The following is a 23,552-nucleotide window of genomic DNA, read 5'->3' on the forward strand; positions in this document are numbered from 1 at the left end:
GAAGTCCCAGCAACAGAGAGAGAGAGCTCCTAGAGACATTTTGAGATAATTACCAAAAATAGTGGTGATTTTTGGACAGTGAGGCTTCTAACTACGGAAGGGGCCAATGAATGGGCTCCAGGAATACCCACACATTGTATACAAAATTTTGTTTGTGTTGTATGTACATTCTTCATAGCTTTTTTCAGATTCTCAAAGGAATTTTGAAGCTTCATAAATCCCAAAAAGGTTAAGAACCACTGCTCTAGGAGGACCTGGTTAGCTCAGTCTGTTAAACGTCCGACTCTTGATTTTGTCTTAGGTCATGATCTCAGGGTCCTGGGATTGAGCTCCACATCAGCCTCCTTGCTCAGTGGGGAGTCTGCTTGAAGATTCTTTCTCTCCCTCTGCACTCTACATCCCCGTGCATGCATTCTCTCTCTAAAATAAATAAATCTTTAAAAAAAAAAAAAATCGGGATCCCTGGGTGGCTCAGCGGTTGAGCATCTGCCTTTGACTCAGGGCATGATCCTGGAGTTCTGGGATCGAGTCCCACAACAGGTTCCCTGCATGGAGCCTGCTTCTCCCTCTGCCTGTGTCTCTGCTTCTCTCTGTGTTTCTCATGAATAAATGAATACAATCTTTAAAAATAATAATAATAGAAAAATTTAAAAAAAGAATCACTGGTCTAGATCCATAAAGAACATTTTAGAAATTGCTTTAATGCTATATGTGATTCCAACTTCAAGGACTTATTGATCTCTTTTTTCTTTCCTCTCTCCTGTTGTTATCTTGGAAATTGTCTTGGCAATTTGGACCAAAATTAGGGTTGATGTGCTATAAGACATATATCTTAACTACATGGCTTGGCTCCTATATTCTTACCTCTATAGGGATCTTTTTCAAAGGTACTCAGCTATTTGTTAGCTGTTGCATTCTTACATGAATTTCTATTGGGATTCCTTGTTTCATTTTGTTTTTTAATCTCTGTCCAGATCCACAGCATCTTTGTTCTTCAAGGGCAGGAGTTCTGTGCACCTAGTACTGCGTGCATGCCATTTGAGTGATGAATGTGATTTGTTATTTTGGGGATTCATGGGAAGATTCTGGAGAATAGAGAAATGATCACTTCTTTCAGACCTATTGGGATGGTGATACTCACTTCTTTTTTTTTTTTTTTTTTTTTTTTAGATTTTATTTTTTATTTTTTCACGAGAGACACACACACAGAGAGAGAGAGAGGGGCAAAGACACAGGCAGAGGGAGAAGCAGGCTCCATGCAGGGAGCCTGATGTGGGATTCGATCCCAGGACTCCAGGACTCCAGGATCACCCTGGGCCAAAGGCAGGTGCTAAACTGCTGAGCCACCCAGGGATCCCCTGATGCTCACTTCTTGAAGGAAGCTGTATGCTTCTCTCATCAATTTCCATGATCAGTTGTTGGTGTGGAATGCCTTTAAATTTTGATCTTTAAGGTTTTTGCTAAGGATTGTCCAATTGATAGATTGATTGTCATTGATAGATAGACCCAAGTACCGGTGAGTACGCAAAAAAGTTTTGACTAGTTCTTACCATGGAAGTCTACCTGATTTAACATGATAAGACAGCTACATTGAGAGTTAGTAAAATTGGTGGGTTGTGTACATGTTGGATTGGGTTTATACAATAGGAAGTGTGGAAGGTATGGAAGTAACCTAAGCATTTCCTAAATCTGTAATTGTCCCAGCACACAGAAAAATTGAGCTTTACTCCCTGGGGATTTCTCCCTAAGTTGTTTTTTTTTTTTTTTTTTTTTTTCCCTAATGTCAGATATTAAGGTCTTATTTGTAGCATACTTCACAGGTATTAAATTTAGGACATAGAGCATTGTCTTCTTTTTTAAAAAAATTTTATTATAGAGAGAGTGTGTGCACAGAGAGAGAGAGAAAGAGAGAGAAGCAGATTCCTGCCACAGGGAACCTGACATGGGGCTCAATCCCAGTACCTTGGGATCCTGACCTGAGCCGAAGGCAGGCGCTTAACTGACTGAGCAACCCAGGCACCTGGAAAGAGTAATATGTTTACAACATAGTCCTCACTATTCAGTAGTAGGCCTAGCCCACAGCACCCCGGGCAAGTCTGCATGGTTAAGTTAATGCAGCTCGTTGCTTCTGCTAACAGTTCCTCAGAAGTCTGCTTTATTGGACCAGTGTGTAATTCAGACCTTACTCATTTTTTTTTTCACTCCTTTAAGTGGAAACAATTTTTCCTCATATATTGAAGTAACTTCAAATTTGGATTATCCTAAATATAGAACTATGTTAAATTTCCTTTCATGGTGATAACAAAAGGAATTATTATGAATTCTGAAACTGGTAACTCTGAGGTAATCCATGATAGCTATGGCTTTTTTTGTAGGTTTAGTCTTTTTTTTTTTTTTTTTTTTTTGAGGGAAATTGAAGACAAAGTTGGAAGCATGGTATATTTGTATTAAGAGTAATGCCATAGGATTTCAGGTTACTGAATCTAGAGTGGAATGGTTTGAAGATTAGGATGTGGGAGTTAAAAGGGACCTCAAATCATGTCCTTATTTTAGAGATGAGGAAACAGGTCCCAGGGTCACTCAGTTTAGCAGCAGAATAAAAATGTGGCAATCAGACCTCTGTTTTTTCTTTTTTTCTTTTACCCTAAGTGGAGACAGGTACCAACAGAATGCATGACATCAGGAAGATAATAAACGAAAATACCTTGAGTCTTTTAAGTCTTTCTGAAAATTTGTAATGTAATTAAGTAGGATCTCTGCCAGGCCCTCGGTTAGGACTTTTTCTTCCCCTATTCCTTGAGAGTTCCCATAGTACTTTGTTCCAGAGCAGGACTGAACCAAAGGGATCTTCGATTTCTCCTTATTCACCCAGCCCAGGCCATTTGTGCATTTGTTTAGTGCTTATTGTGATTCCAGGCACTGGGCTAAACGTGTTTCCTGTGAAGTCAGACTTTGGATGAGTATGGCTCTGCCTCTTGTCAGCAGGTTACTTCAGCTCTCTGTTTCAGGTTCTTAATCTATAAAATAACTATATTACAGAATTGTATTGAGGATGAAATGAGTCAATATGTATAAAACATTTTAACAGAGTACCTAGCAACTAGTAAATGCTCAAAACATTAACTTTATTGCAAAGAAATTGAGAGGTCAATTTTTCTTCTATATTTTCTTCCTATTTCTAAGAATAAAGAATAAAGACTGACATCTTTAGAATCTAGACCAAATGTGTTTATTTAGGTCTGTCTCTCAGTCCACCTGTCCTGGCTAAGTGATGTCATGGCCAAGTCATTCCCAGTCATCAAAAAGTTAACTTCATTTGCTCACTGCCCTACCAACAAATTGAATGCATGTAGATGATAGCCAGTTCCACCTAGCTGTGAGGACCCTGATTTTTTTTACTATAACCCTCTTTTAGCTTAAAATCCATTACTGGTTCCTGAAGTCTTTGGGATACAAATCCAATTTAGCATAGGTATCTTGCCTCTGCTTTTTTCTTTCCAGTCCAGTCTGTTACCCACATGTGCTTTATGTGTATCATTGAACTATTTGATGTTCCTAAGTTTTTTGATTGTCATGGTTTCCCACCTCTGGAACTTAGCACATTGCTTTTTTTTACCTGGGGTGTTGGTTACCCTCCTTTCAATTTCTCCACTGCGAGTATGTGCATGCACGTGCACACAACCACACACACACACGCATGTGCACGATGTGTCTTTCTTGCCTCTACAGTACCCGATGAGCATTTATCAGAATATACACCATGTTGTTTTGCCAGTTTGTGTCTCCCCATTGAACTGAGCTCCATGGGGTCAGAATCTGCTTTTTATTTTTCTCTCTCAAGCAGCTAGCTTGATGCTTGGCTCAGAATAAACATCCAAACAATGGATGATTGTATGATGCAAAACAACCTTCGGTAAGTTGGCAGTTGAATTAAGTTACAGTAGGTTTATATTTGTCTGAGATTTGACTTGAGTGTATTCCAAAAGAATGTGTGTGAAGAATGCATCCTGCTAGCAGGTTCATGATGGCAGGTTTGCCAGCAGCTAAAACTGCCAGGTGTGTCAGAAACAAGAGTGCCTGAGGCTGCAGGACTGCTGAGGGATTTTCAGGTATATTTGTACCAGTTCTCGGGCCAGGAAGCCAAAAGAGACATCTAGAACAGCTGTTTCTGTGAGACTTGTGGGCTGCAGTGTTGAGTTCAGTGGACATGGCAATACAGGTGCAGTACGTGCATTGGTTTCCTTCTCTGTGGAGCTGGGGGGCAGGTTGAGGCATGGGTCAGACGCACTATGGCAGAAGGACTGAAGGGGAGTTGGAGGAAGGAGAGGGAGTTAGTCATAAGGCAATGATCAGAATCCTGACGACGTCAAATAGGTGTTCTGGAATTGCACTGCCTGTGTGTGAATCCATCTCTGCCACTACTCTTATTAGCTGTGTGAGCTTGGACAGCTTCCTTAATTCCCTGAGCCTTAGTTTTTCCATCTGTAAACTGGCTGTCTGGTTTATCTACTTTAGGTCTAGAAAGCCTGTGTCTTGGGGTTTTAATGAAGCTTAACATATGCTTAATAAATGTTAGGTTCTAGATCATTGTGTATTTACAGGTTGTGAAAAGGACAGATTGTGAGATCTCAGAGACTATGCCCATCCTATTCACTCTTGTGTCCCAGCACCTGGCACGTAAATACAGGCCATGTAGCAGATGGTTGTTGAATTACTAAGTGAGGGTGGCCAGGGCAGAACTTTTTAGAGATCTCTCAGTATTGTGGCTTTTCCTAGAATGTCTCCCAGATGAAGCCATTTCATTTATACTTTGTGATGCCCAGGCTCTGAGTTTTCTCAGCATACTTTGTGCCACGTTGACTCTACTGATGAAACAGTGTACATTATAGCATGAGTGAGTCTCCTGTGAGGAAGGGGCTGGTCCCATGTCCACATCTGAATCCCCAAAGACAATGCCAGCAGTACACCAGAAAGTGAAGTTTCTATCTGAACATTTATTCCACAGTCATAGAAACTGAAGATGGAAAAGACCTGAGAACATCTAGTCCATCCACATGGTTGTACAAGAAAAGTGGCTGGAGCAAAACAGCCTGTTCACTTCATGCTCACAAGACAGCATTTCAGTTCTTCCTGGAGTGGAGCGATTGCACACACATTAAAATGAAGACACAATGCAAACACTCTTTACAAACCTTAAGAAAATACTTCTAAGTACATTATTTTCATAAAACAATTAGGAACTAAACTTAAAAAGAGTGAGGGACTCCTGGATTAGATGGGTGGCATTAAGGTGAGTAAAGAAGGGAATAACTCAAAAGTGCAGATAGTGAAGTGGTTTTGATGATCAGAACTCAAGTTCTTTCCATGACTGGTTGAATTTTCTGGTTTGCTTATCAAAAATGAGTTGGGAGGAAGAGAGGCCCTAAAGTAGTTTCTTTCCCCTTCATTCTTTATCCACACCGAGGAAACGCTTATTAGCTCCAAGGCCCTATGAGACCCAGCAACAACACTGAGAAGCTCACTGCCCAGAAGATGTAGCTCGGTTTGACTTGGCAGTTGCTTCACTGACCACTTGGCTGGTTGGCGCAGAAGCAGCAGCCCCGGTATAGGGTTTGTGCAACAGCAAGATCCATGAATAATGGAGTCCCCTCCAGGCATGTTAAAGACCTCAAGTGATTGTGTCCCTGTGGCTGCCCCACTTGTCTGTTCCTTTTTTTTCCAACTTGTCTTTTAATTGTTGGAGGAATCCCCCTTGTTCCTCTACCCCAAGGCATCCACACTCTGGGGCCTTATAGTTACTATTTACATGAACCACGTTGCCCTATCTGTTCCTGCTCACCCCGCCGTATATTATTGTGTGCTTCCTGTGCCAGGAACTTCCCCTTTGGAAAATGGGGTGGGGTGTGCTACGCAACCAGGCCGTCTCGTTTCCCAGCAGCAGAGCTTGGAAAAGAATGGGCCTTCCTGATCTCATGAAATGGGAGCCCGGAAGAGGAGGCAAGCATCCCTTACCTCTTTCTCCTTTACTAGACTACCACCCTCCACCTGAAGCCTTTGCTCTTTGTGTTTTTGAGCCCGAGGGAAGTTGAAAGAACAGGTGGAGCAGAACAGAAAGGAGGGTTTTCAAAGGACCCACCATTTCATGAACTCTTTTTATGAAACACAACACACTGTTTCACACACTGCAAAACACTGGTCAGTTACTACCGATAACGACAACCACTGCTACTTGAGACTGCTTCATTCCACCACAAGCAACTATGCAGTTTCTCTTCATCCAGAACATGGAGGTGTTTCAAGCGATGCTGATGGCAGTAAGCCTGCCTCCAGCCCCTGCTGCTGCTTGCCCCGTCCTGGCCACAGTTTGGCCAAGTAGTTCCTCAGTAGATACTGGGGAAGCCGGGCACTGGTCATCCGCTTTGCGGGTAGGCAGGGCCGTCTAGCTTGTCACCACTGCTCAGAGTGCCTCAGTAGAGAAGCTTAAGGTAAACCCGAAATACAAAAATCCAAACTTACAAAACAGAGACATTAAGGGATAATTAATTGCATTACAAAAGGATTCTTTACTTTACAAAAGAATTCACCTCTGGGTTCCTTTAAATAGCCAGCTTCTCAAGTACAGTTAGTATGAGTTCAGTTACAAAAATGTCCATGTACATCAGGAGCATGGCTGTCACGTTGAGTTGAGAGGTACACCCGCACGTCAGCCTTCCGGGCCGCGCAGAGCATGATGGCAGGGTCTACGGCATCCTCAGCAGTTGCAGACAGGTGGGGATGGCTATGAGGCATCATCTTCCAAAGGTAGTTGCAAACCTACGTCTGGGCCTGGGTGAGAACACGGGAGGACAGGGTATTTCAAAGCAGGGTTGTCCTTTCTGTTTCCAGGGCTCCCCCCCCCCCCCGACCCCAACACCCGTCGTTCCCTCACTGTTTCATCTGCAAGGTTAGGAAGTCTAACTAGAAGCCTCTTACCTCCCTCATCAGTCTCTGTGCCTCCATCCACCCCAGGGGTTTCTCAGATAATTAACCAAAGTGCTACCTAATTATAGCTGAAGGTGTTCTCTTTCCCTGGGGGCCTGGGGAGCTCCTGGTGGGAACGCAGGAGAAATTTTTTGATTGCGAGCCTTTCCAGGGATGGGTAGCTGTTACAGAGCACAGTGCGGGGGACAGTGCTGTGGATTCGTTGTGGGCATTCCCGTCGATGAGTCTGGAGCAAAGGAAGTGATAAACGAGGAAGTCTCGTCCTAAGTGGTCCCCTGGGGTGGGAGGGGCTGTGTGGAAGGTGAATCAGCAGGTGTGTGCTCACATCTAAAAACCTCTTAAAAGGGCTCTTCTCTCCAGCCTGGGAGCAGCCATCGTTCTAGAACAGTGCTTCCTGAAGAGGAATTTTTGGATCACATGTGTCAGTCACCTGGGGGAGTGGGGTTAACAGGTTTCTGAGCCAGACTCCCCACCACTTCTGGGAAAAAAGGCCCTGGTAATCAGCATTCTAATGGGTTCCTAGCTGCTTCCCATCTACTCTAGCCCTGGGAACTGATGTCCCATGGTTCCCCATGACGTGCCCTTCCTGCATGTGTGACCACGCCGGTGCACCCGGGACAGGGATGCTTAGGCAGACGGGGAGGGGAAGCCAGGTTACTGATGATCAGTTCCTTGGGGGCGTCCGATGGGGCCTAGGGGAGAATAGGAGGGACCACATCTGGCCACAGCCCCTCAGGGAGGAGTGGGTGTCGGGCTGGGAGACTGCTTGGTGGTTACCTGTACAGAGATGGACGGCACAGGGCGCACCGTCCCAAATGTTAAAGCTTGTGGTGTTTGCAGGGGAGGTCCGCTTTTGGGATTCCTAGAGCTAAGGGGCTAATGTGTGGTTCGCAGAGCCTTTTAACTCAACCCACAGTGCCAGCTCGCTTGCCCCGTGTGGGCAATAAGCAGGGATAGTCCGGTTTCATCTAAGGCCACGTCCTTGCTTTGCTTTTTTTTTCCTTTATAAAAGGCACACTCTTGCGGAGATGCTTTGCTAGATTAGAAGTACAGTCCTATTCATGCATTAGCCAAATTGTTTTTTCTGGCCCAGCGCTTTGGTTCTTCAGCATGATGGCCATTTTTAACACCTCTTTTGTCTGTCCTCTGTTCCCTCTCACCACATCCCTGTCCCCTTCCAGAGTGGCAGGTAAGCCATTCCTACTAAATGTTGGTGAGGATGGTGCTGGTGATGCGGGACCCTCTCAGAAACATGACTCTAATCAATCCTTGGTCTGCTGTGACTCTAATGAGTTCACTTCATTATTTACGGACCCACACCCCTGGCTCTTATCCAGCTCCCCGGTCAGAATGTAGGAACAAGTCTAGATGGGGGGAGTTAGATCAAAAGCCACACCCCTGGATAATCCTGTTCCATACTAAAAATAAAACTAGGTATGAGTAAGCTTCTATCTCTTGTTGGTGACAGTGCAGAGAAAGGGCTAAAACCCCGAACTACTAGTGTGGCACCCGATGAGAAGGTTAGCAGGAGCCAGGGTTGCCTGGTCATTCATAGATCCTTTCCACAGAGTTTACCCCTAAGATACCATCCTTGCTCCGAAAGACCCCTTACCCTGGAGAGCTAGGGAGTTGGCTTGGGAAGGGCTGTGGCTGATTTTTAGGCTAGGATGGGCAGACTTGACCTCTAAGAAGACCTAGACCTCCGCTTCCCCGCACTTTTGTCAGTAGTTACAAAAGAGCATCGCAAAGTGTCTCAAGGGCTCAGAGGAATGCCCAGAACCGAGAAGGGGAGCGGCAGGCAGGGTCACCTAGGACTCACAAGTCCGGTTTGTCCTTTGATACTCTTCAAGCTCCGTCTTCCTGCTCACAGCCAGCTGCAGCTCCTGCCGGATCACCTGAATCTGCTTCTCGAGCTCTGAGAGTTCCTGCATCACTGAGTTCCGAGCTCCACTTAGGGAGTCCGCCTTCCCATTGGTGGTCAGCGAGGCGGGGAGCTCTCTCCTCCTTGGAGGGAGTGGGATGTCCTGGTGGGTCCGGACGCTCAGCTGGTTTTGTCCTCCCTCATCACTGAAGATGTACTTTCGCCGGTTATCATGACTCAGATTGGAAGTATTCCACACAGTGAGCTGACGGGGTCCCACACTGGACCTGGGAAACAAAGACACTTTAGATTCACCTTCCACTCTGCAGCTCTCAAAAGTGCTGCTCCCCATCTGTTGGCCATTTCAAACTGAATATGGAGCTGGATGTGTATTCAGAGATGAAGTAACAAAGCCTCGGATGGACTACCTGCTGGGGTGGTGTAGGGACAAAAAGAGCCATTTTACAGTTCTTTTCAACTGAAGTTCAAAGCTTTGCCAAGACTTCCGCTGCCCTGAAATTGGAATGGATCATCGGGAGGGCGGAGGGACCAGGGTGTGGCATATATCTTTTATGAAGAACCTTGGACGTCTTTCCATTTCCTTGCTACCAGTGAGGCTGAGCGAGCAGCACCGCCTTGAAACATTCAATGGCTACAAAAATGGTGCTTTAGTAAAAGTGAGAATCTGTTTATTCACCTCTTGGACTCTAAGCATAAGCCTGCTGATAGATACCATAAAACAGCTCATCCTCTGTCCCATAGGACTACCCTGATGTTTACTACTTGAGTTTGAGGAGAATATAAACATTCAAGTTGTGGGTTTCAGCAAAAAGTGTTCCATTATAGGGAAGACTTTATGTGGGTTGAGAATGACAGCTCAGGTCTGAAGCTAAAAAGAAACCCCAAGAAAGCCTCAAATTCTTGCTGGAATAATGAAAGTCAATAGAAATAGATTCACAACCCTCTTTCAGGCTTGCTTCAAACCACCTTCCACTGTCTCGGAGAGATGGCTGTGAACAGCAAGAGCTACTGCTGGACGGGCCCAAGAGAAGGGGGATTTGGTGCCCGAAATAAACTTTGACAGTTAGATGCAGTGAGAAGAGTTTCTTGCCATAAGAACAGACTAGAGCCCTCAGCAGTATGGCAGTTGCTCTCTTCTACTCTTGTAGGAGGAGGAGGGTTATGACCATTTTTGCATTGGTCATGGGGCGAACCTAAGTAGAAACACTCTGTTAAGTTCTTGTGCTTTTGTTCCCAACGATGTAACTGAATCAAGACTTTATTTCTGGGCTCTTTCTTCCCAGGAGAAGAAGGGGAGGACCTCCAGGGGAAGGAGTAGAGGGAGGGCCAATAAAGTCTTGATTCAGTTACATGGATGAGAACAGAAACACAAGGACTTAATAGGATGATTCTGTTTCATTTTGCCCTCTGGTTGACTGCAGAAATGGTCATAATCCTTTATTCCTCCTTTCCATCCATGTCCCTCGGTACTGGGACTTTGTGGCACAGCTCTATCAAGGAGGATTCAAGGGGAGAAAGTCTGGCTTTCCCTCCCTCTTGAATTTAGTCTGGTTTCATGACTTGTTTTGGGCCAAACTAGCAGAAATGGAGGCAGCAGTTCCACACTTAAACTTTTAAGAAGCCTCGTCCACCTCCACTAAGGGTTTCTCTCAGAATCCTGCTGCCGCAATGTGAACAAGTCCAGACTGATCTGCTGATGATAACAGACAATGTGGAGAGAGTTCCCAGTCTCCCCGGTGGACCCAGCTGAGGCCATAGACCCACCAGCCCTTAGCTGCTTTCCCCCTCTCCACAAGCTGGCTGCAGATGTATGGGCAAATGTAGCCAAGATCAGCCAAAGTCTGGCCCAGACCAGTAAACTGCGCAGCTGACCCATAGATGCTAACTCGCAGTTTTTTAAAAAATTAAGTTATTGAGATAATTTTCTTACATAGCAAAAACCTAGATACCTGCCCCAAGCCATTAAAACACATATTCCAAACTACCCTGCAGTTCATTTACATTTCTCATAGTTTAAGTGGCATATAAATGAGTGAGTGGTACCAGAGCTTGACTTTCATGTGTCCTGGGTTGAGTAAAAGTCTATAATGAACCCACTTAGAGCTCCGCTGGCTTTATTATTTTTTTTTTAATTTTTATTTATTTATTATAGTCACACAGAGAGAGAGAGAAGCAGAGACATAGGCAGAGGGAGAAGCAGGCTCCAAAGGCAGGCGCTAAACCGCTGCGCCACCCAGGGATCCTCCGCTGGCTTTAAACCTTGGTCAGGGGTATGGTTAAAATTTTAAATTCTAGTCCTATAGTTCCCTTTAATTTTTCCTTCAAATCTCTTCCAGTTGAGTTTGAAAAATTTCGAGACAATCTTGTTTGTGTTTGTGTTATGTGGATTATAATTTTTTTATACCTTGGGGCAAGGAGAAAGGGAAAATGAAGGTGTATTGGAAACCTAGTGGGATGAAGTATAGACCAAAACTTATATGAAATCCCAGGTTGAATACACCAAAGACTGGATAGTGTCTTGCAATATTTACTTTTTTCTCTGCATTAAGTAGAAAAAGAGCAACATCTACTTTGGTATCATGGCCCAGAATTTCTTTAGGCCTTTGCTCAAATCCATATGTTAATCATTTGTTCATCATTTTTTTTTTAAGCTCAATTAAATCTTTATTTTCCAGAGGGTACACACACATCCATCGTCCCTGGTCCTCAGGGCCAGACTCATCTGCATACACCCACTTATCTATGGTTTTATTCATTCTATAAATATAGAGCATGCTGGAAGGATGCCAAATTGTAGCAGGCACAGGCATTTGTGTAGGTACTCTTCCAAAAAAAGAGGCAAAGAGTTTTCAACCCAACAAACCTAACTGTAGTACCACAGAATGATTCATAGTAGGACACCTGCACATTTTCCTGGCATGTCCAGGCAACCACAGAAATCAGGTAAGTAGAGATAGCCAATCTGGTTTTCTCCAGAGCTTTGTGCATATATCTGGGAATAGAATATAGAGAAATAAGCAAAAGCTGGATTCCATCACAAACTCTATCAAGTGCCCTGGTAATCGACATGTGGCTCTGGGCCACCTATGAATAGAAGATGACAGATACTGATGTCAGATTTGGTTTCTCATTGGAGGCCTCTTCAGCATTTTGTTATGTTTTCTATGGAAACTTCCTGAGCCTTGGCATGTAAGGTGACCAGTGGGTGAACTGCACTTAGCACTTAAAATGAGCAAAACGAGCTTCCACAGACCAATTCTGTAACCTTGGAGTTCAATACTCCACTGGAGCATTCAGAAAAGGGATGACAGCTATGGGACCTCAAACACTCACTGCATTTGAAAGGTTATGGGTGGGTGCTGGGTAGTAGGGAGGTGGCACCGGAAGTGCAGGCCCAAGGTAAGCCAGGAAGGCATGTTCTGCTTTAGTGCCTCAAAATAAGGGGCTTCAGAAGGGAATCTGCCAAGAAAGTGCATACACTGAGTGAAAGACACATTTGGTGCCCAACTCAGGTGAGAGAGATGTGACTAGGAATCACACCACGGTTGGAAATGGGATCACTGGGCTTCCTGTTTCTATTATGGCTGGTAAACAAATGCTTTGTCATGAGATGATGTCTTTGCTGCTATGTCTATCTGTGTTCCTCTGGTTAAAAATTTGTTTTAATTGCAGAGAAAACACATGTAACATGACACAGGACAGCTGTGACCTGATTAGTCTACAGCTTGTTGCTGACAGGGCTGCAACATGATCCAGGAATACCACAGACTGAGAGGGCGAGAAGTGCTCACTGACTGGAAAGAGAGGCTTCCAGAGAGAATGGAAATGGTTCTGACAAGCTAGATGCACACTGGAGACATGGGACACAGCAGCCGTCCCAGAGGAGGTATAAACAATGAAAATGAATGATGCCTTTCACCCCCTTTTTCCTTTTCCTCGATTAGGAGTGGGAAGTGTGAGTGGCAGATTTCAAAATCACCCAGAAGGCCAAGCTTTGAGCTGATGATCTGCCACAGATGAGAGTTATTTGGAGGCAGTGCCCTGAACTGAAGGCTCTGGTGTAAGGGAGGAGGAGGAGGAGGACGACGAGGAGGATGAGGAGGGGAGGAGGGCCACGGGGCAGCGTGCAGCACAGCCGGCCCCTTTAGCTGCAGCAGTCATCCACGGGCTGGATGTGGGGAAGGCGGGAAGCTTCGGTTTTCAGGTGTCCTCTATGCATTTACTGCTTGTTACTTCCTATCCATGAGATGCTTTTCTGGGCATTTGTAGTAAGAGTGCCAGGAAACGAATTAAGCAGAACACGTCTGTTGCATATTTCAAATATTCCTAGGAGTGCTGGAAAGGAGTGGGGAGCAGAAAGGCCCCACGGAGCCCACATGCCAGAAAGGGCACACTGTAGGAAACGAATTGTGTGCAGTACTCATGAATTAAGGTTTGCGTGTATTTTGTACACAAGAACAAGAGCTAAAATAGCTTCATTCCCGGGGCTTTACTTGTATTATTATCTCAATGAATCCTTACAGCCTCTCTAGGAAGTGAGTACTGTTTTTATCTCAATTTCACAAATGAGGACATTGAGGCCCAGAGAAGTTAAATAAATAATTTGCCAAGCCACACATACGGCAAGTGTCTGGGACAGGTTATGATCCAGGTGCCTGACTCCAGAGACCACAGCCGTGCTTTTAACCATACGTGGCCTATAATGCTTTTCCCTGTCCATATGTACAGAGAATTTTTTTTTATTCTGTCCTATTTCTGTTTAAAACCACACATACTCTTACTGGTTGTGTTATCAACAACTTGGTCCTGATCTGATCTGAATTACTTACACATAATTTCCCCTATGTGTAGGGAGACCCAGTTACATCTCTCCGCTTTTATTTTCACAAACATAAAGACACCTGGCGCTGGCCTCTTCTTACCTCTTTTCCACACGTTTTGTCTTGAAACGCTGCCGCTTTTCCTCTCCGAATGATGTGTTTAGTGCTCTATGTAATCTCTGGCAGGAAGAACAGATTCACAGGTAGAGATTATTAGAAACATACAGTTAATTGTGTATCTCACAGTTAACAGATCTTGGGCTCTCGAAACAAATTTCCAGGGATGCCTGAAAACGGATCAACCTTCAGCCCGAAATCTCAAGAGAACCAAATTCTAAGATATTATTCTTATCTAGAGGGTGGGGGGGGGGCGGAAATAAAAAAAATAACTTGGTAGGAAGCTTAGAAATGCTCTGATTTGTAAAAAGGCACGCGATACAATGAAGATACAACTAGCGTGTGGGGCAAGGGGCCTTGCAGAAGTGCTAGAGAGGAGTGTCAAAAACTTAAGTGCTGGCATCTGGGTTACTTGACAGAAATTCCATCCTGTGGCACTCGGCTTTGGCATCAGCCAACTTCAAAGCTCAGGGCCACTGAAGATGGGGACAGAACAAGGGCCGCTGGGTTCATCTAAATGGCAACAGGGACGTCAAGCTCACTTAAGGAGTTTCAATTCCGGCTAGAAAAGTCTTTAGGAAATACACTTCTCACACCATCTCTTCAGGTTGTCAGTATTATGTGAAACGAGGCTGAAAACAATTCTATGGCTTCCATGTGGGCAATAGTGGAGGGTTCCATGAAAGGACAGGGAGTTATGGGGTAGGCTAATTTAAGAGGGAAGCGAATTAATGAGCTAGAAGGAACTCCGTCTTCTACACCAACTGTCTACACCACCCTAGTTTCTTGGGAACTTGTCACCCATCTGACTTGGCCTCTCCCATCAGTGGGAGTTCTGAGGTTAGGATACTGGGCAGGATGCTGTGGCACTCACCTGGCTGGTATGGAGCCAGTACTGTAGCCTAGATTTGTTCTTGATTCGTGGTAGTAGGAGCCTGTACACTATGTGCTCACCAATGGTTGTCAAGATGGATAGACCAAATCCGATGCACAGCAGCACGAAAAGTCCAGAGAAGTGTTTGATGCCCATTTGCAAAGTCTATGGTGGAACAGGAAAGGAAAGGCCATGAATGTGTTGCTCCACCTGGCCCCATGCTGATACATTTTCCTGGGACCCAACGAGAGCTGGAGATCACCCCTCCCTGTGTGCTTGACCGGCTTCACTACAACGTGTTGTGGATGAACCAGCCTGGACCGAGGGCCACTGCCCGGCACACTTCCTGGGAGCTACGCACATATAGTCCTATCGTATGACTGTTCCCAGTGTCTGGACCACCCTATAGACTCTAGAGAGAGACTGAGAGGTAGAGGGACAGAGACCAAAAATTGAAACAATTTAATGTACTAAAGTGCTGCAGAGTTGTCAAGGAAAGAACCTTTCTCAGGGACACAGAACGAGTAGGTTTAAGGGGAAGAGATGATGAGTTCAATAATTTTGACATTTAGATCTGGTGGGAACATGGAAATCATCCACTTCAATGTTCTCATTTTACAGATGAGGAACCTGGGACCAGGGGAGTGAAGTAAATTCATGCAGGCCACAAAATTAGACAGTCACAGAGGAGGAAAAGATAGGACCTAATATTTATTGACTGCTTACTTTTTTTTGCACTGAGCTAGGTATTAAAACCACAATTTACAGTTGAAGACACTGAAGTCCTTGCAGCTTTTAAGTGACAAAGCTGGTCTATAAGTCCATGTTTGTTTAGCTGTGAAGCCTGGGCTCTTTCTGCTGTACACCAGAACAGCAGCTAGGGCACCTGGGTGGCTCAGTCGATTAAGTGTCCAACTCTTGATTTCGGCTCAGGTCATGATCTCAGGGTCATGGGATCGAGCCCCAGGTTGGGCTCTGCACTGGGCGTGGAGCCTGCTTGAGATTCTCTCTCAATAGTTACAACAACTATATGTGGCAGGTACTTTGCTAAGTGGTTTACATATGAGATCTAAGAGAATCCTCACGAGTTCTCTATGAAATGGGTATTTATTATTCAGTCACGGGTATCAATGACTACAGAAAAGACAGACTTTTGACACAGTGAGTATTTCAGGCACTGGTTGAGAAGTACCACAGGATTCGGATAGGAGGGTTACGTCCCTGCCTTTAATGGGCTTGAGTCTAGGGAGGAAGCAAACAATTTATACCCCATGATACAGACACTGATCCATGCCTTCTCAGTTTTATGGAGAAGTGGGCTCATGAGATAAAACGTAAAGGGAGAGAGGTAGAATGTGGAGGCTTGGGTGAGATGTAAGCACTCTGGAGGTTGCAGAAACAGGGAAAGAAGTGACGTCTGGCACCAGTGATGTAGGGGGTTGTGAAGCAGACCGTGGTGGCTGAGGGGTAGGTGGTGCAGGAGGCATGTGCTGTGAGGAAGAACCATACTAAGCAAGTCCTCGGATGCCAGTGCTAGAAGCCTGATGTCATCCCTCTGCCGGGGGCTTTTGGTCATCATCCTCATCATTGATAATTATTTATCACTTAATATGTGGAAGGCACAGCTTTGAACACTTTATCACTCACAACTTGCTTACTATTCATAACAACCTATGAGGTAGGTACTGTCCTTGTCTCCATTTTATAGGTGAGGAAACTTAGGAACAAAATAACTTAGCTCCTTGTCCAAGGTCACACAACTAGCCAAGATTAGAGCTGGGGTTCAAAGTCAGGCAGCCTAGCTCCAGAGCCTATATTTTTGATCACCCTCAAATGACGGATGTCCGTGTCCTCCCGTTCTCTTGAAGGGAGTTTCCTTTCTTCCATTCTCCCCACCTCTACCTCCAGTCCCGAAGAAACACTTAGCCAGACATAGTTCAGGCATGGGTCCATCTCCTGGGTATGCCAGGAAGTCCATCTGGGGGCAACGTTCAGAGGTAGAACTTGGGGACTCCACTGGAGTCTGGGCATGAAATCACTTTTTCTCCATGACAGTATATCCTCCAGCGATGGCTCTGCATCAATGACAGATGCTAGGATCCCTGGAGAACTAATGACCGGAGGTGAGCAGAGGCATGACCTGGTCTAGGCAACTGAGAACAAGGCAAGATACCTGGGCAGACCACCTGAGACAATGAGGCAGAAGCCCAGCCCTAGGGAATAAGGAATGCTGGTCTAGGAAAGGGAAGAGGTGTATCAGGTCCGGAGAGCTACACAAGTACTAGGGCTTCTCCTGGGACATCTCTGCACAAGTGGTGACCAACTGTATAACGCTGACCTCCAGAAAGTAGGTTACAAATATGTCTGAAAATAGCCCTCGGGCGGGACCTGTCGTAATGCGTACAGGATATGGTTATTATGTAAGGATTCAGTGAGTTGTTGCTGCCATGGATGAAGAACAAAATGGGGGAATTCATTTTTGATGTTAACATCATCAAACATTTGGCACAACGCTTAACAGACTGGCAGTGCTTTCTTATAAGGTGCTGCCAAGATGACTGAGAAAAATGCAGCTTATAGTGAAACATCTTGCCTTTAAACACATGGCTCCCCCCTCTGTGTTTTTGTGCGTGACAATAACCAGTCTCATTTTCCTCTTATTACCGTCAGTATCAAATAGGCTGTATTCAGTTTATTTTACACATTTTTCTTTAAATATTTATTTATTTGATAGAGTGGCACATGAGCAGGGGGGTTGGCAGAGGGAGAGAATTTTTTTTTAAAGATTTTATTTATTATTCATGAGAGAGGGAGAGAGGGAGAGAGAAAGAGAGAGAAAGAGAGAGAGAGGCAGAGACACAGGCAGAGGGAGAAGCAGGCTCCAAGCAGGGAGCCCGATGTGGGACTCGATCCCAGGTCTCCAGGATTGGGCTCTGGGCTGAAGGCTGCGCTAAACTGCTGAGCCACCTGGGGTGCCCGAGAGGGAGAGAATCTTGAGCAGACTCCGACACGGTGCTTGATCTCATGACCCTGAGATCATGACCTGAGCTGATACCAAGAGTCAGACATTTAACCAACTGAGCCATCCAGGCACCCCTCATTTTTTCCTTTAACTTGTTTACACCCATATACTAATAAACTAGTAGATATAATTACTGTTTGTTTTAAATTGGACAACTAATATATGTGCCAGGCATCACATATGCATATTATGATTTTTAATACCCTTTAAATATTATTATCCCTATTTCACATTCAAGGAAACTGAGTCTCATAGAGATTAACTACCTTCCCCAAGATCTTACAAGCTAATAAATGGGGGAGCCAGGTTGTAGATCCAGGACTGTTTGATGCTAAATCCCATACTACCTTTCTTTTCTCTCTCTCCCTCTTTTTTTAAAGATTTTATTTATTTATTCATGAGAGACACAGAAAGAGAGGCAAAGACACAGGCAGAAGGAGGAGAAGCAGGCTCCATGCAAGAAGCCCGATGTGGGACTCGATCCTGGGAATCCAGGATCACGCCCCGAGCCAAAGGCAGACGCTCAACTGCTGAGCCACCCAGGCGTCCCCCATACTACCTTTCAAGTGAATACCATTTATAGGTATCCCTTGCTACCTGAACTCTTACTGTCTATTCCCTAAAACAACGTGCAAATATTTTAATTCAAAATTCAACATCTGAATTGAAAATCCGCTATAATCTGCCTGTGAGCACCAACAAACATGTTTAACTTGTGTGTGAGTCTGAGTGATAAGATGTACAGCTGCAGTTGTAATTCAGCCATTCTCCTCCTCGGACGTGTTCCATGTACTGCGCATTAGCTATGTGCATCTGCCCCACATACCACGTGAAAACTTTCTAATAAAGTGGAACTTGCTCAACTCCACATTTATCACTGGCCAGAGGAAGAAGAGAAACAGTGGATATTCAAAGTCATATCTTAAAAATACATTTAAGCAACACAGACAAAATGATGGGAGTATGAACATCCTGTTCAGAAATGCGATCAGAGCCCAATGGTGTGTTGTCAGGAGCTGCATAAATGACAACAAAGAAAGGCAAACAGACATAAGGTTTTTGTTTTCTTTATCCTGTGGCTTTGTCTGCAGCTTCATTTGATAGCTCACAGCCATACACTTCTGAGGTCTCAAGTCTCTCAAGGAGAGAAGACTGTCCTAGGATTTAGCCATGGGCAAATCTCGGCCATTTATGGCTTTTTTTCCATCATACATTCATGCTAGGCCATCCAATCTCACTGAGCTACCTCTTTTTTTTTTTTTTTTTCTGAGCTACCTCTTTAATCAATATGTAACCACTCAAAAAACTGCCTTGCTTGACTATTTTGCTAAATGTTATTTATATATGTTATGCTTCTTTAGCATTTTATTATTTACATTAGCATATATTCATTGCATTGTGGAGGGAAAACATACTCTGCATATCACACCCACGAATATCCAATAATTATGCATTAAAGAAAGAATGAATAAGAAGCGATGTTTTAAATGCTTCCTATTATGCAGAAATCCTTGATGGACTGTTATATGCACTGTGCCTTAGATATTAAACACACGTGTCTAAGAGTGTTTTAGTGATATTTAAAACTGGTTGGGGTTTTTGGATGAAGTAGGAATGCTTTGTTTTTAGTTTTTCTTTTTTTCATTTAAAACAATGGAAAGGACTCCCACCATCTGGAAGTTCACCAGCCAACGTATTTCCAGGAATGGACTAGATTCAGATAAAGGGAGATGCCTGTTGTGTCAAATGTTCTAAGTGGTCCCTGCCCAGATTATGAGTGCTCCCAGCATAAAGAGGCCAAGACCACCAATTTTGTTGCTGCCTAAACCGTGCTTTGCATCTTGCTCAGATGTGGACATTTGAAACATCTGACAGCTGGTTAGATGACTAATTCTGAAACCTCCAGAAATGCAGAAGAGTGTTTCATGCATCATGCTTCAGATGTTACTGAGTCCAAAGAGCTAAGCCTTCCTAGCCCCCAGTACACATCCTCAACATACCAACTGCACACTTTCTCTGGTCCTCTAAAGAGTTGGTTATACTTGTTTTCAATTTCTCTGTCCCCATTCTCTTTTGAACTCATTCCATTTAGGCTTTTTGTCCCAACCTGTAACCTAGATAACTCCTGTCAAAGCCATCAATGACCTCCACATTGCCCAATACAACAGTCTTCACCTTATTCATGTACCAGGTTGGACACCATTGATTATTTCATCCTCTTTGATATATTTTCTTCACTGCTTCTGGGATACCTCTCTGTTCTACTTCAGTCTTGTTTACTGGTTCCTCCCCATCTTTATGATCATAAATATTGGCATGCCTTGATTCTTTAGCTACATTCACTTTCTTGTCCAGACTCACGGCTATAAATCCTACCTACAGGCCAATGATTTCTAAATTTATATCTTCCCCAACTTCTTATTCAGTCTTGCTGCTAGGATATCTAACAGACATCTCAAGCTTAACACATTGAAATAAACTAATTTTCCCCCCTGAAAACTGTTCCTCTCATAGTCTTTCTCATCAGAGAATCCCCATCCTTGCTATCATTCAGGCAAAAAGTCTTAGAGTCATCTTTGACTGCTCTCTTTCTTTAGCATCCATACCTAGTGTGTCTGCAAATATGGCGAACCCTACCTTCAAAGTATACCTAGAATCTGATGACTTCCCACCACTTCAACCAACCACTCTGGTCTATGCCACTGTCATTGCTCACTTGGACTATCGAAATAGCCTTCTATTTGGTTCTCTGATCCCCTCAGTCTGTCTTCTGCACAGCATCCAGCTTGGCTCCCTCAACAAAACATGTCATTCAATGTCTGGTGACAGTTTTCCATCTCCTCTAGAGTAAACTTGAGTTCTTACAATAGTCTAAATGACCTTCCATGATTTAGTCCTGTACTTCTGACTTCATATCCTTCTCTCACTTGTTCATTTTGCTCAGCTACTTGGGCTTCCTCTTGCTTAAGTCTATGGAGCAGTTGAGAGTCTTCATTTTCTGTGCTCTCTGCCTGCAACTCCTGCCAGTAATCAGTATTGTTCCTCTCCCTCATTTTCTTCAATTCTCTATTCAAATGTCATTTATCAATAAAGTCTCCCCTAACCATGTGGTTAAAAAGGGCAAAACTTCCTCCCCTTCCTTTCCTGGACACAACTTAACCCCCTTACTCTGCTTTATTTTTCTCCTAACATAATATATTTTATTTATTGCCTACTTCCCTTCTTACATAGAATGTAAGCTCCAAGAGGATAGGAGTTTTGTACATCTTGTTCAGACTGTACCCTGATTGCCTAGAACAGTGCCTAGCATTTACTTGGTCTTCAATTAATATTTTTTGAAAGAACGGATGAAAGCATTCAAAAGCTAGAATCTTTTTGTATAATGTAAATGTGTACCAATTTTTCTCCCTGAACACGTTATTTTTTATTTTTTTAAATAATAAATTTATTTTTTATTGGTGTTCAATTTGCCAGCATACAGAATAATACCCAATGCTCATCCCGTCAAGTGCCCCCCTCAGTGCCCGTCACCCATTCACCCCCAACCCCCGCCTCCTCCCCTTCCACCACCCCTAGTTTGTTTCCCAGAGTTAGGAGTCTTTATGTTCTGTCTCCCTTTATGATATTTCCTACCCATTTCTTCTCCTTTCCCTTCTACTCCCTGAACACTTTTGTATATCTCAGGAGATTTTTAGAATAATTCTGTGAGGGAGAAAGATAGAGATGGGTATTCTCAATTGATAGATGAGAAAAGTGAGCTTGGAAAACTCGCCATCATGACTTCATAATACCAGTATTCATCACTCTGGGACCTAATTGGAGGGAAGTATATTTGCAATTAATAAAAAGTTAGAGATTGAATGCAGTAATTTCAGCTGATTTGTGTTGGGCATGTATTGTATTGATTTTATTTGCTTAGGACCCTTTCCTTGGGGAAATTCGTAGTTTTCATTTATCAACCAATCAGACTCCTCATTGTTTGGTCCCTTAAAGCCAAGCATGTGACCTAAGGTAAGCCAATTTGCATTTGAAACAGAGATATTGGCATTGAAAGTTGAGACTGAGTCATTTCCAGTGCCAATGCTTCAAAGTCATAGTCCCTGGAGTCCTGTGGTTCCTGAGGCATTATCAGTTATTCTTTTCCTTACTTCAAAACACTGAGCTCCCCACTATTCTTTTGATAATCCCCTTTTTTCTTGCTTAATCTGTTGCTTGCAACCAAAGAACAGGACCCCATAGACTGCTTAAAGGATAAGCTCCTCTAGCTCCAAGCTGTAAATAGAACCTATCTTGAAATAGACTTTATTTCTTAATGTAGAACCCTGAAGTGAATCCATGAGTCTGTTCTAGGAAGATTTCTCTGATACAGTGAGGCTTTGCCTTTCTTTATATGCGTCCAAAAGCTTGGTGTATAGTGGGTGTTCAATACATGCCTATTAAATACAATATGTATCTGAAAAGAAACTTAGTTACAGTTAATCTCGAGATTTCCAGTACCCATTAAAGTAGGCTTCCCCCAGAATAAAATAACTACGAGAACCAGGGGAAATAATTTTATATTTTAGTGATCTAGTGCGTTAAACTTTGCATTATCTCTTCTCTGAGTCTGTAAAGCCCAATCCTGGTGTTCAAACTGATTTTCTTTAGTAAGAACAAGAGTTGGGGACTAATAATGATTTTAGTGAAAGGTAAAGGAAAGAAGAGCTATGGAAAGTCTGAACTATGGATGACTCCTAGATACTTGGAAGCAGGGTACATACATAGGAAGCAAATACGTTTTCTAATCTAGAAGACCTGATTTATACACTTTTTTTTTTTTTTGCCACCCACTATTTTGCTTGGAAGAGCAGCAGCTCAACAAATCTGGCAGCTTCATTGTTGTATCTATACAAATGATACAGTCATTTGGGGGAAGGACAGAAGATGGAGACTTGCAGGAGGCTGGGCTCGGAGGTCCCAAGGACAGCTCCCAAGGGATACAGTTTACCTGGCTGGAGAGTAGGGTAAAAGTGTAAGGTGCAATCATTTGGGATTTCTAAAAAAAAAAAAGAAAAAAAATGACAATGATTATGAAGAGGGAGAAAGAAGATGTTCACTCAGAGGATCTGGAATTTTTTCATCAATGAAGACAGATGGAAAGATCACATTTAACAAAAGAAACAAGAGGAGATGATCTGCAAAATCCAGCAGGACAATGCATAAGCAAAGTTAATTAACAGCGCTCACACATTTGCATTAGCAAAATGATGTAGATGGACAGCAACCAGTGTCTGTGGGAAAGTCTCATCACTTTCCAGGCCCTGGGGGCTGGGAACCTCTGTCTTCTTTAATCTGTAATCTGCTTAATGGCTCCGTCAGTGTGGCACTGCCCATCCTGTTCAGGAAACATTCCTTCTGTTCCTTGCCTTCTCCAAGCCCCTGCCCCTTCTAGGCTTCCACAACCACTTTTTAGCCTTGGACCTGGTACTCAATTTGCTACATTTCTCCATTGTGTGGTCTTTTGAAAATCTTGATTTATTATTAAAGCAACTCAGAAAAACATTTCTAAACTTTAGAGACGATTAACCATAATCCTTTTCCCATACATAGTTTCTTTTTAAAAAATAAGTGTCTACATCCCATGGGGGGCTCAAACTCACAATCCCGAGATCAAGAGTCACAGGCTTTAACCAACTGACCCAGCCAGGTGTCCCTACAAAACACTTTCAGTTCTTATTTTCTTTTCTGAACTGCATATGAGCCATATACATATGTATTTTCCAGAATTATGTAAATATATAGCAACTATGCTTTTTAAAAAAAATACTATTTTCCAAAAATGTGTATTTACAGTCATTTTATTTATTAATTTAATAG

General features: G+C 43.5%; 1 protein-coding gene across 2 annotated transcripts in view; it reads right to left on the reverse strand.

Annotated features, from left to right (window-relative positions):
* Nucleotides 1-4,974: 4,974 nt before the first annotated feature.
* The window catches only part of GRIN3A (glutamate ionotropic receptor NMDA type subunit 3A), a 150,482-nt gene continuing 131,904 nt past the window's right edge, over nt 4,975-23,552 (reverse strand). Inside the window, exons 7-10 of one of the 2 annotated variants that reach the window (XM_038552981.1) lie at nt 14,675-14,839; nt 13,786-13,862; nt 8,801-9,129; nt 4,975-6,825 (exon numbers count right to left, since the gene is read on the reverse strand). In XM_038552981.1, coding sequence (XP_038408909.1) covers nt 6,779-6,825; nt 8,801-9,129; nt 13,786-13,862; nt 14,675-14,839 — 618 coding nt within the window. In that variant the 3' untranslated portion in view covers nt 4,975-6,778. Of the gene's footprint in view, nt 6,826-8,789; nt 9,130-13,785; nt 13,863-14,674; nt 14,840-23,552 lie in introns of those variants that run through there. The other variant, XM_038552983.1, reaches the window with a different exon arrangement.

The sequence above is a fragment of the Canis lupus genome, chromosome 11 (assembly GCF_011100685.1).
Source record: "Canis lupus familiaris isolate Mischka breed German Shepherd chromosome 11, alternate assembly UU_Cfam_GSD_1.0, whole genome shotgun sequence".
Classification (NCBI taxonomy): domain Eukaryota; kingdom Metazoa; phylum Chordata; class Mammalia; order Carnivora; family Canidae; genus Canis; species Canis lupus.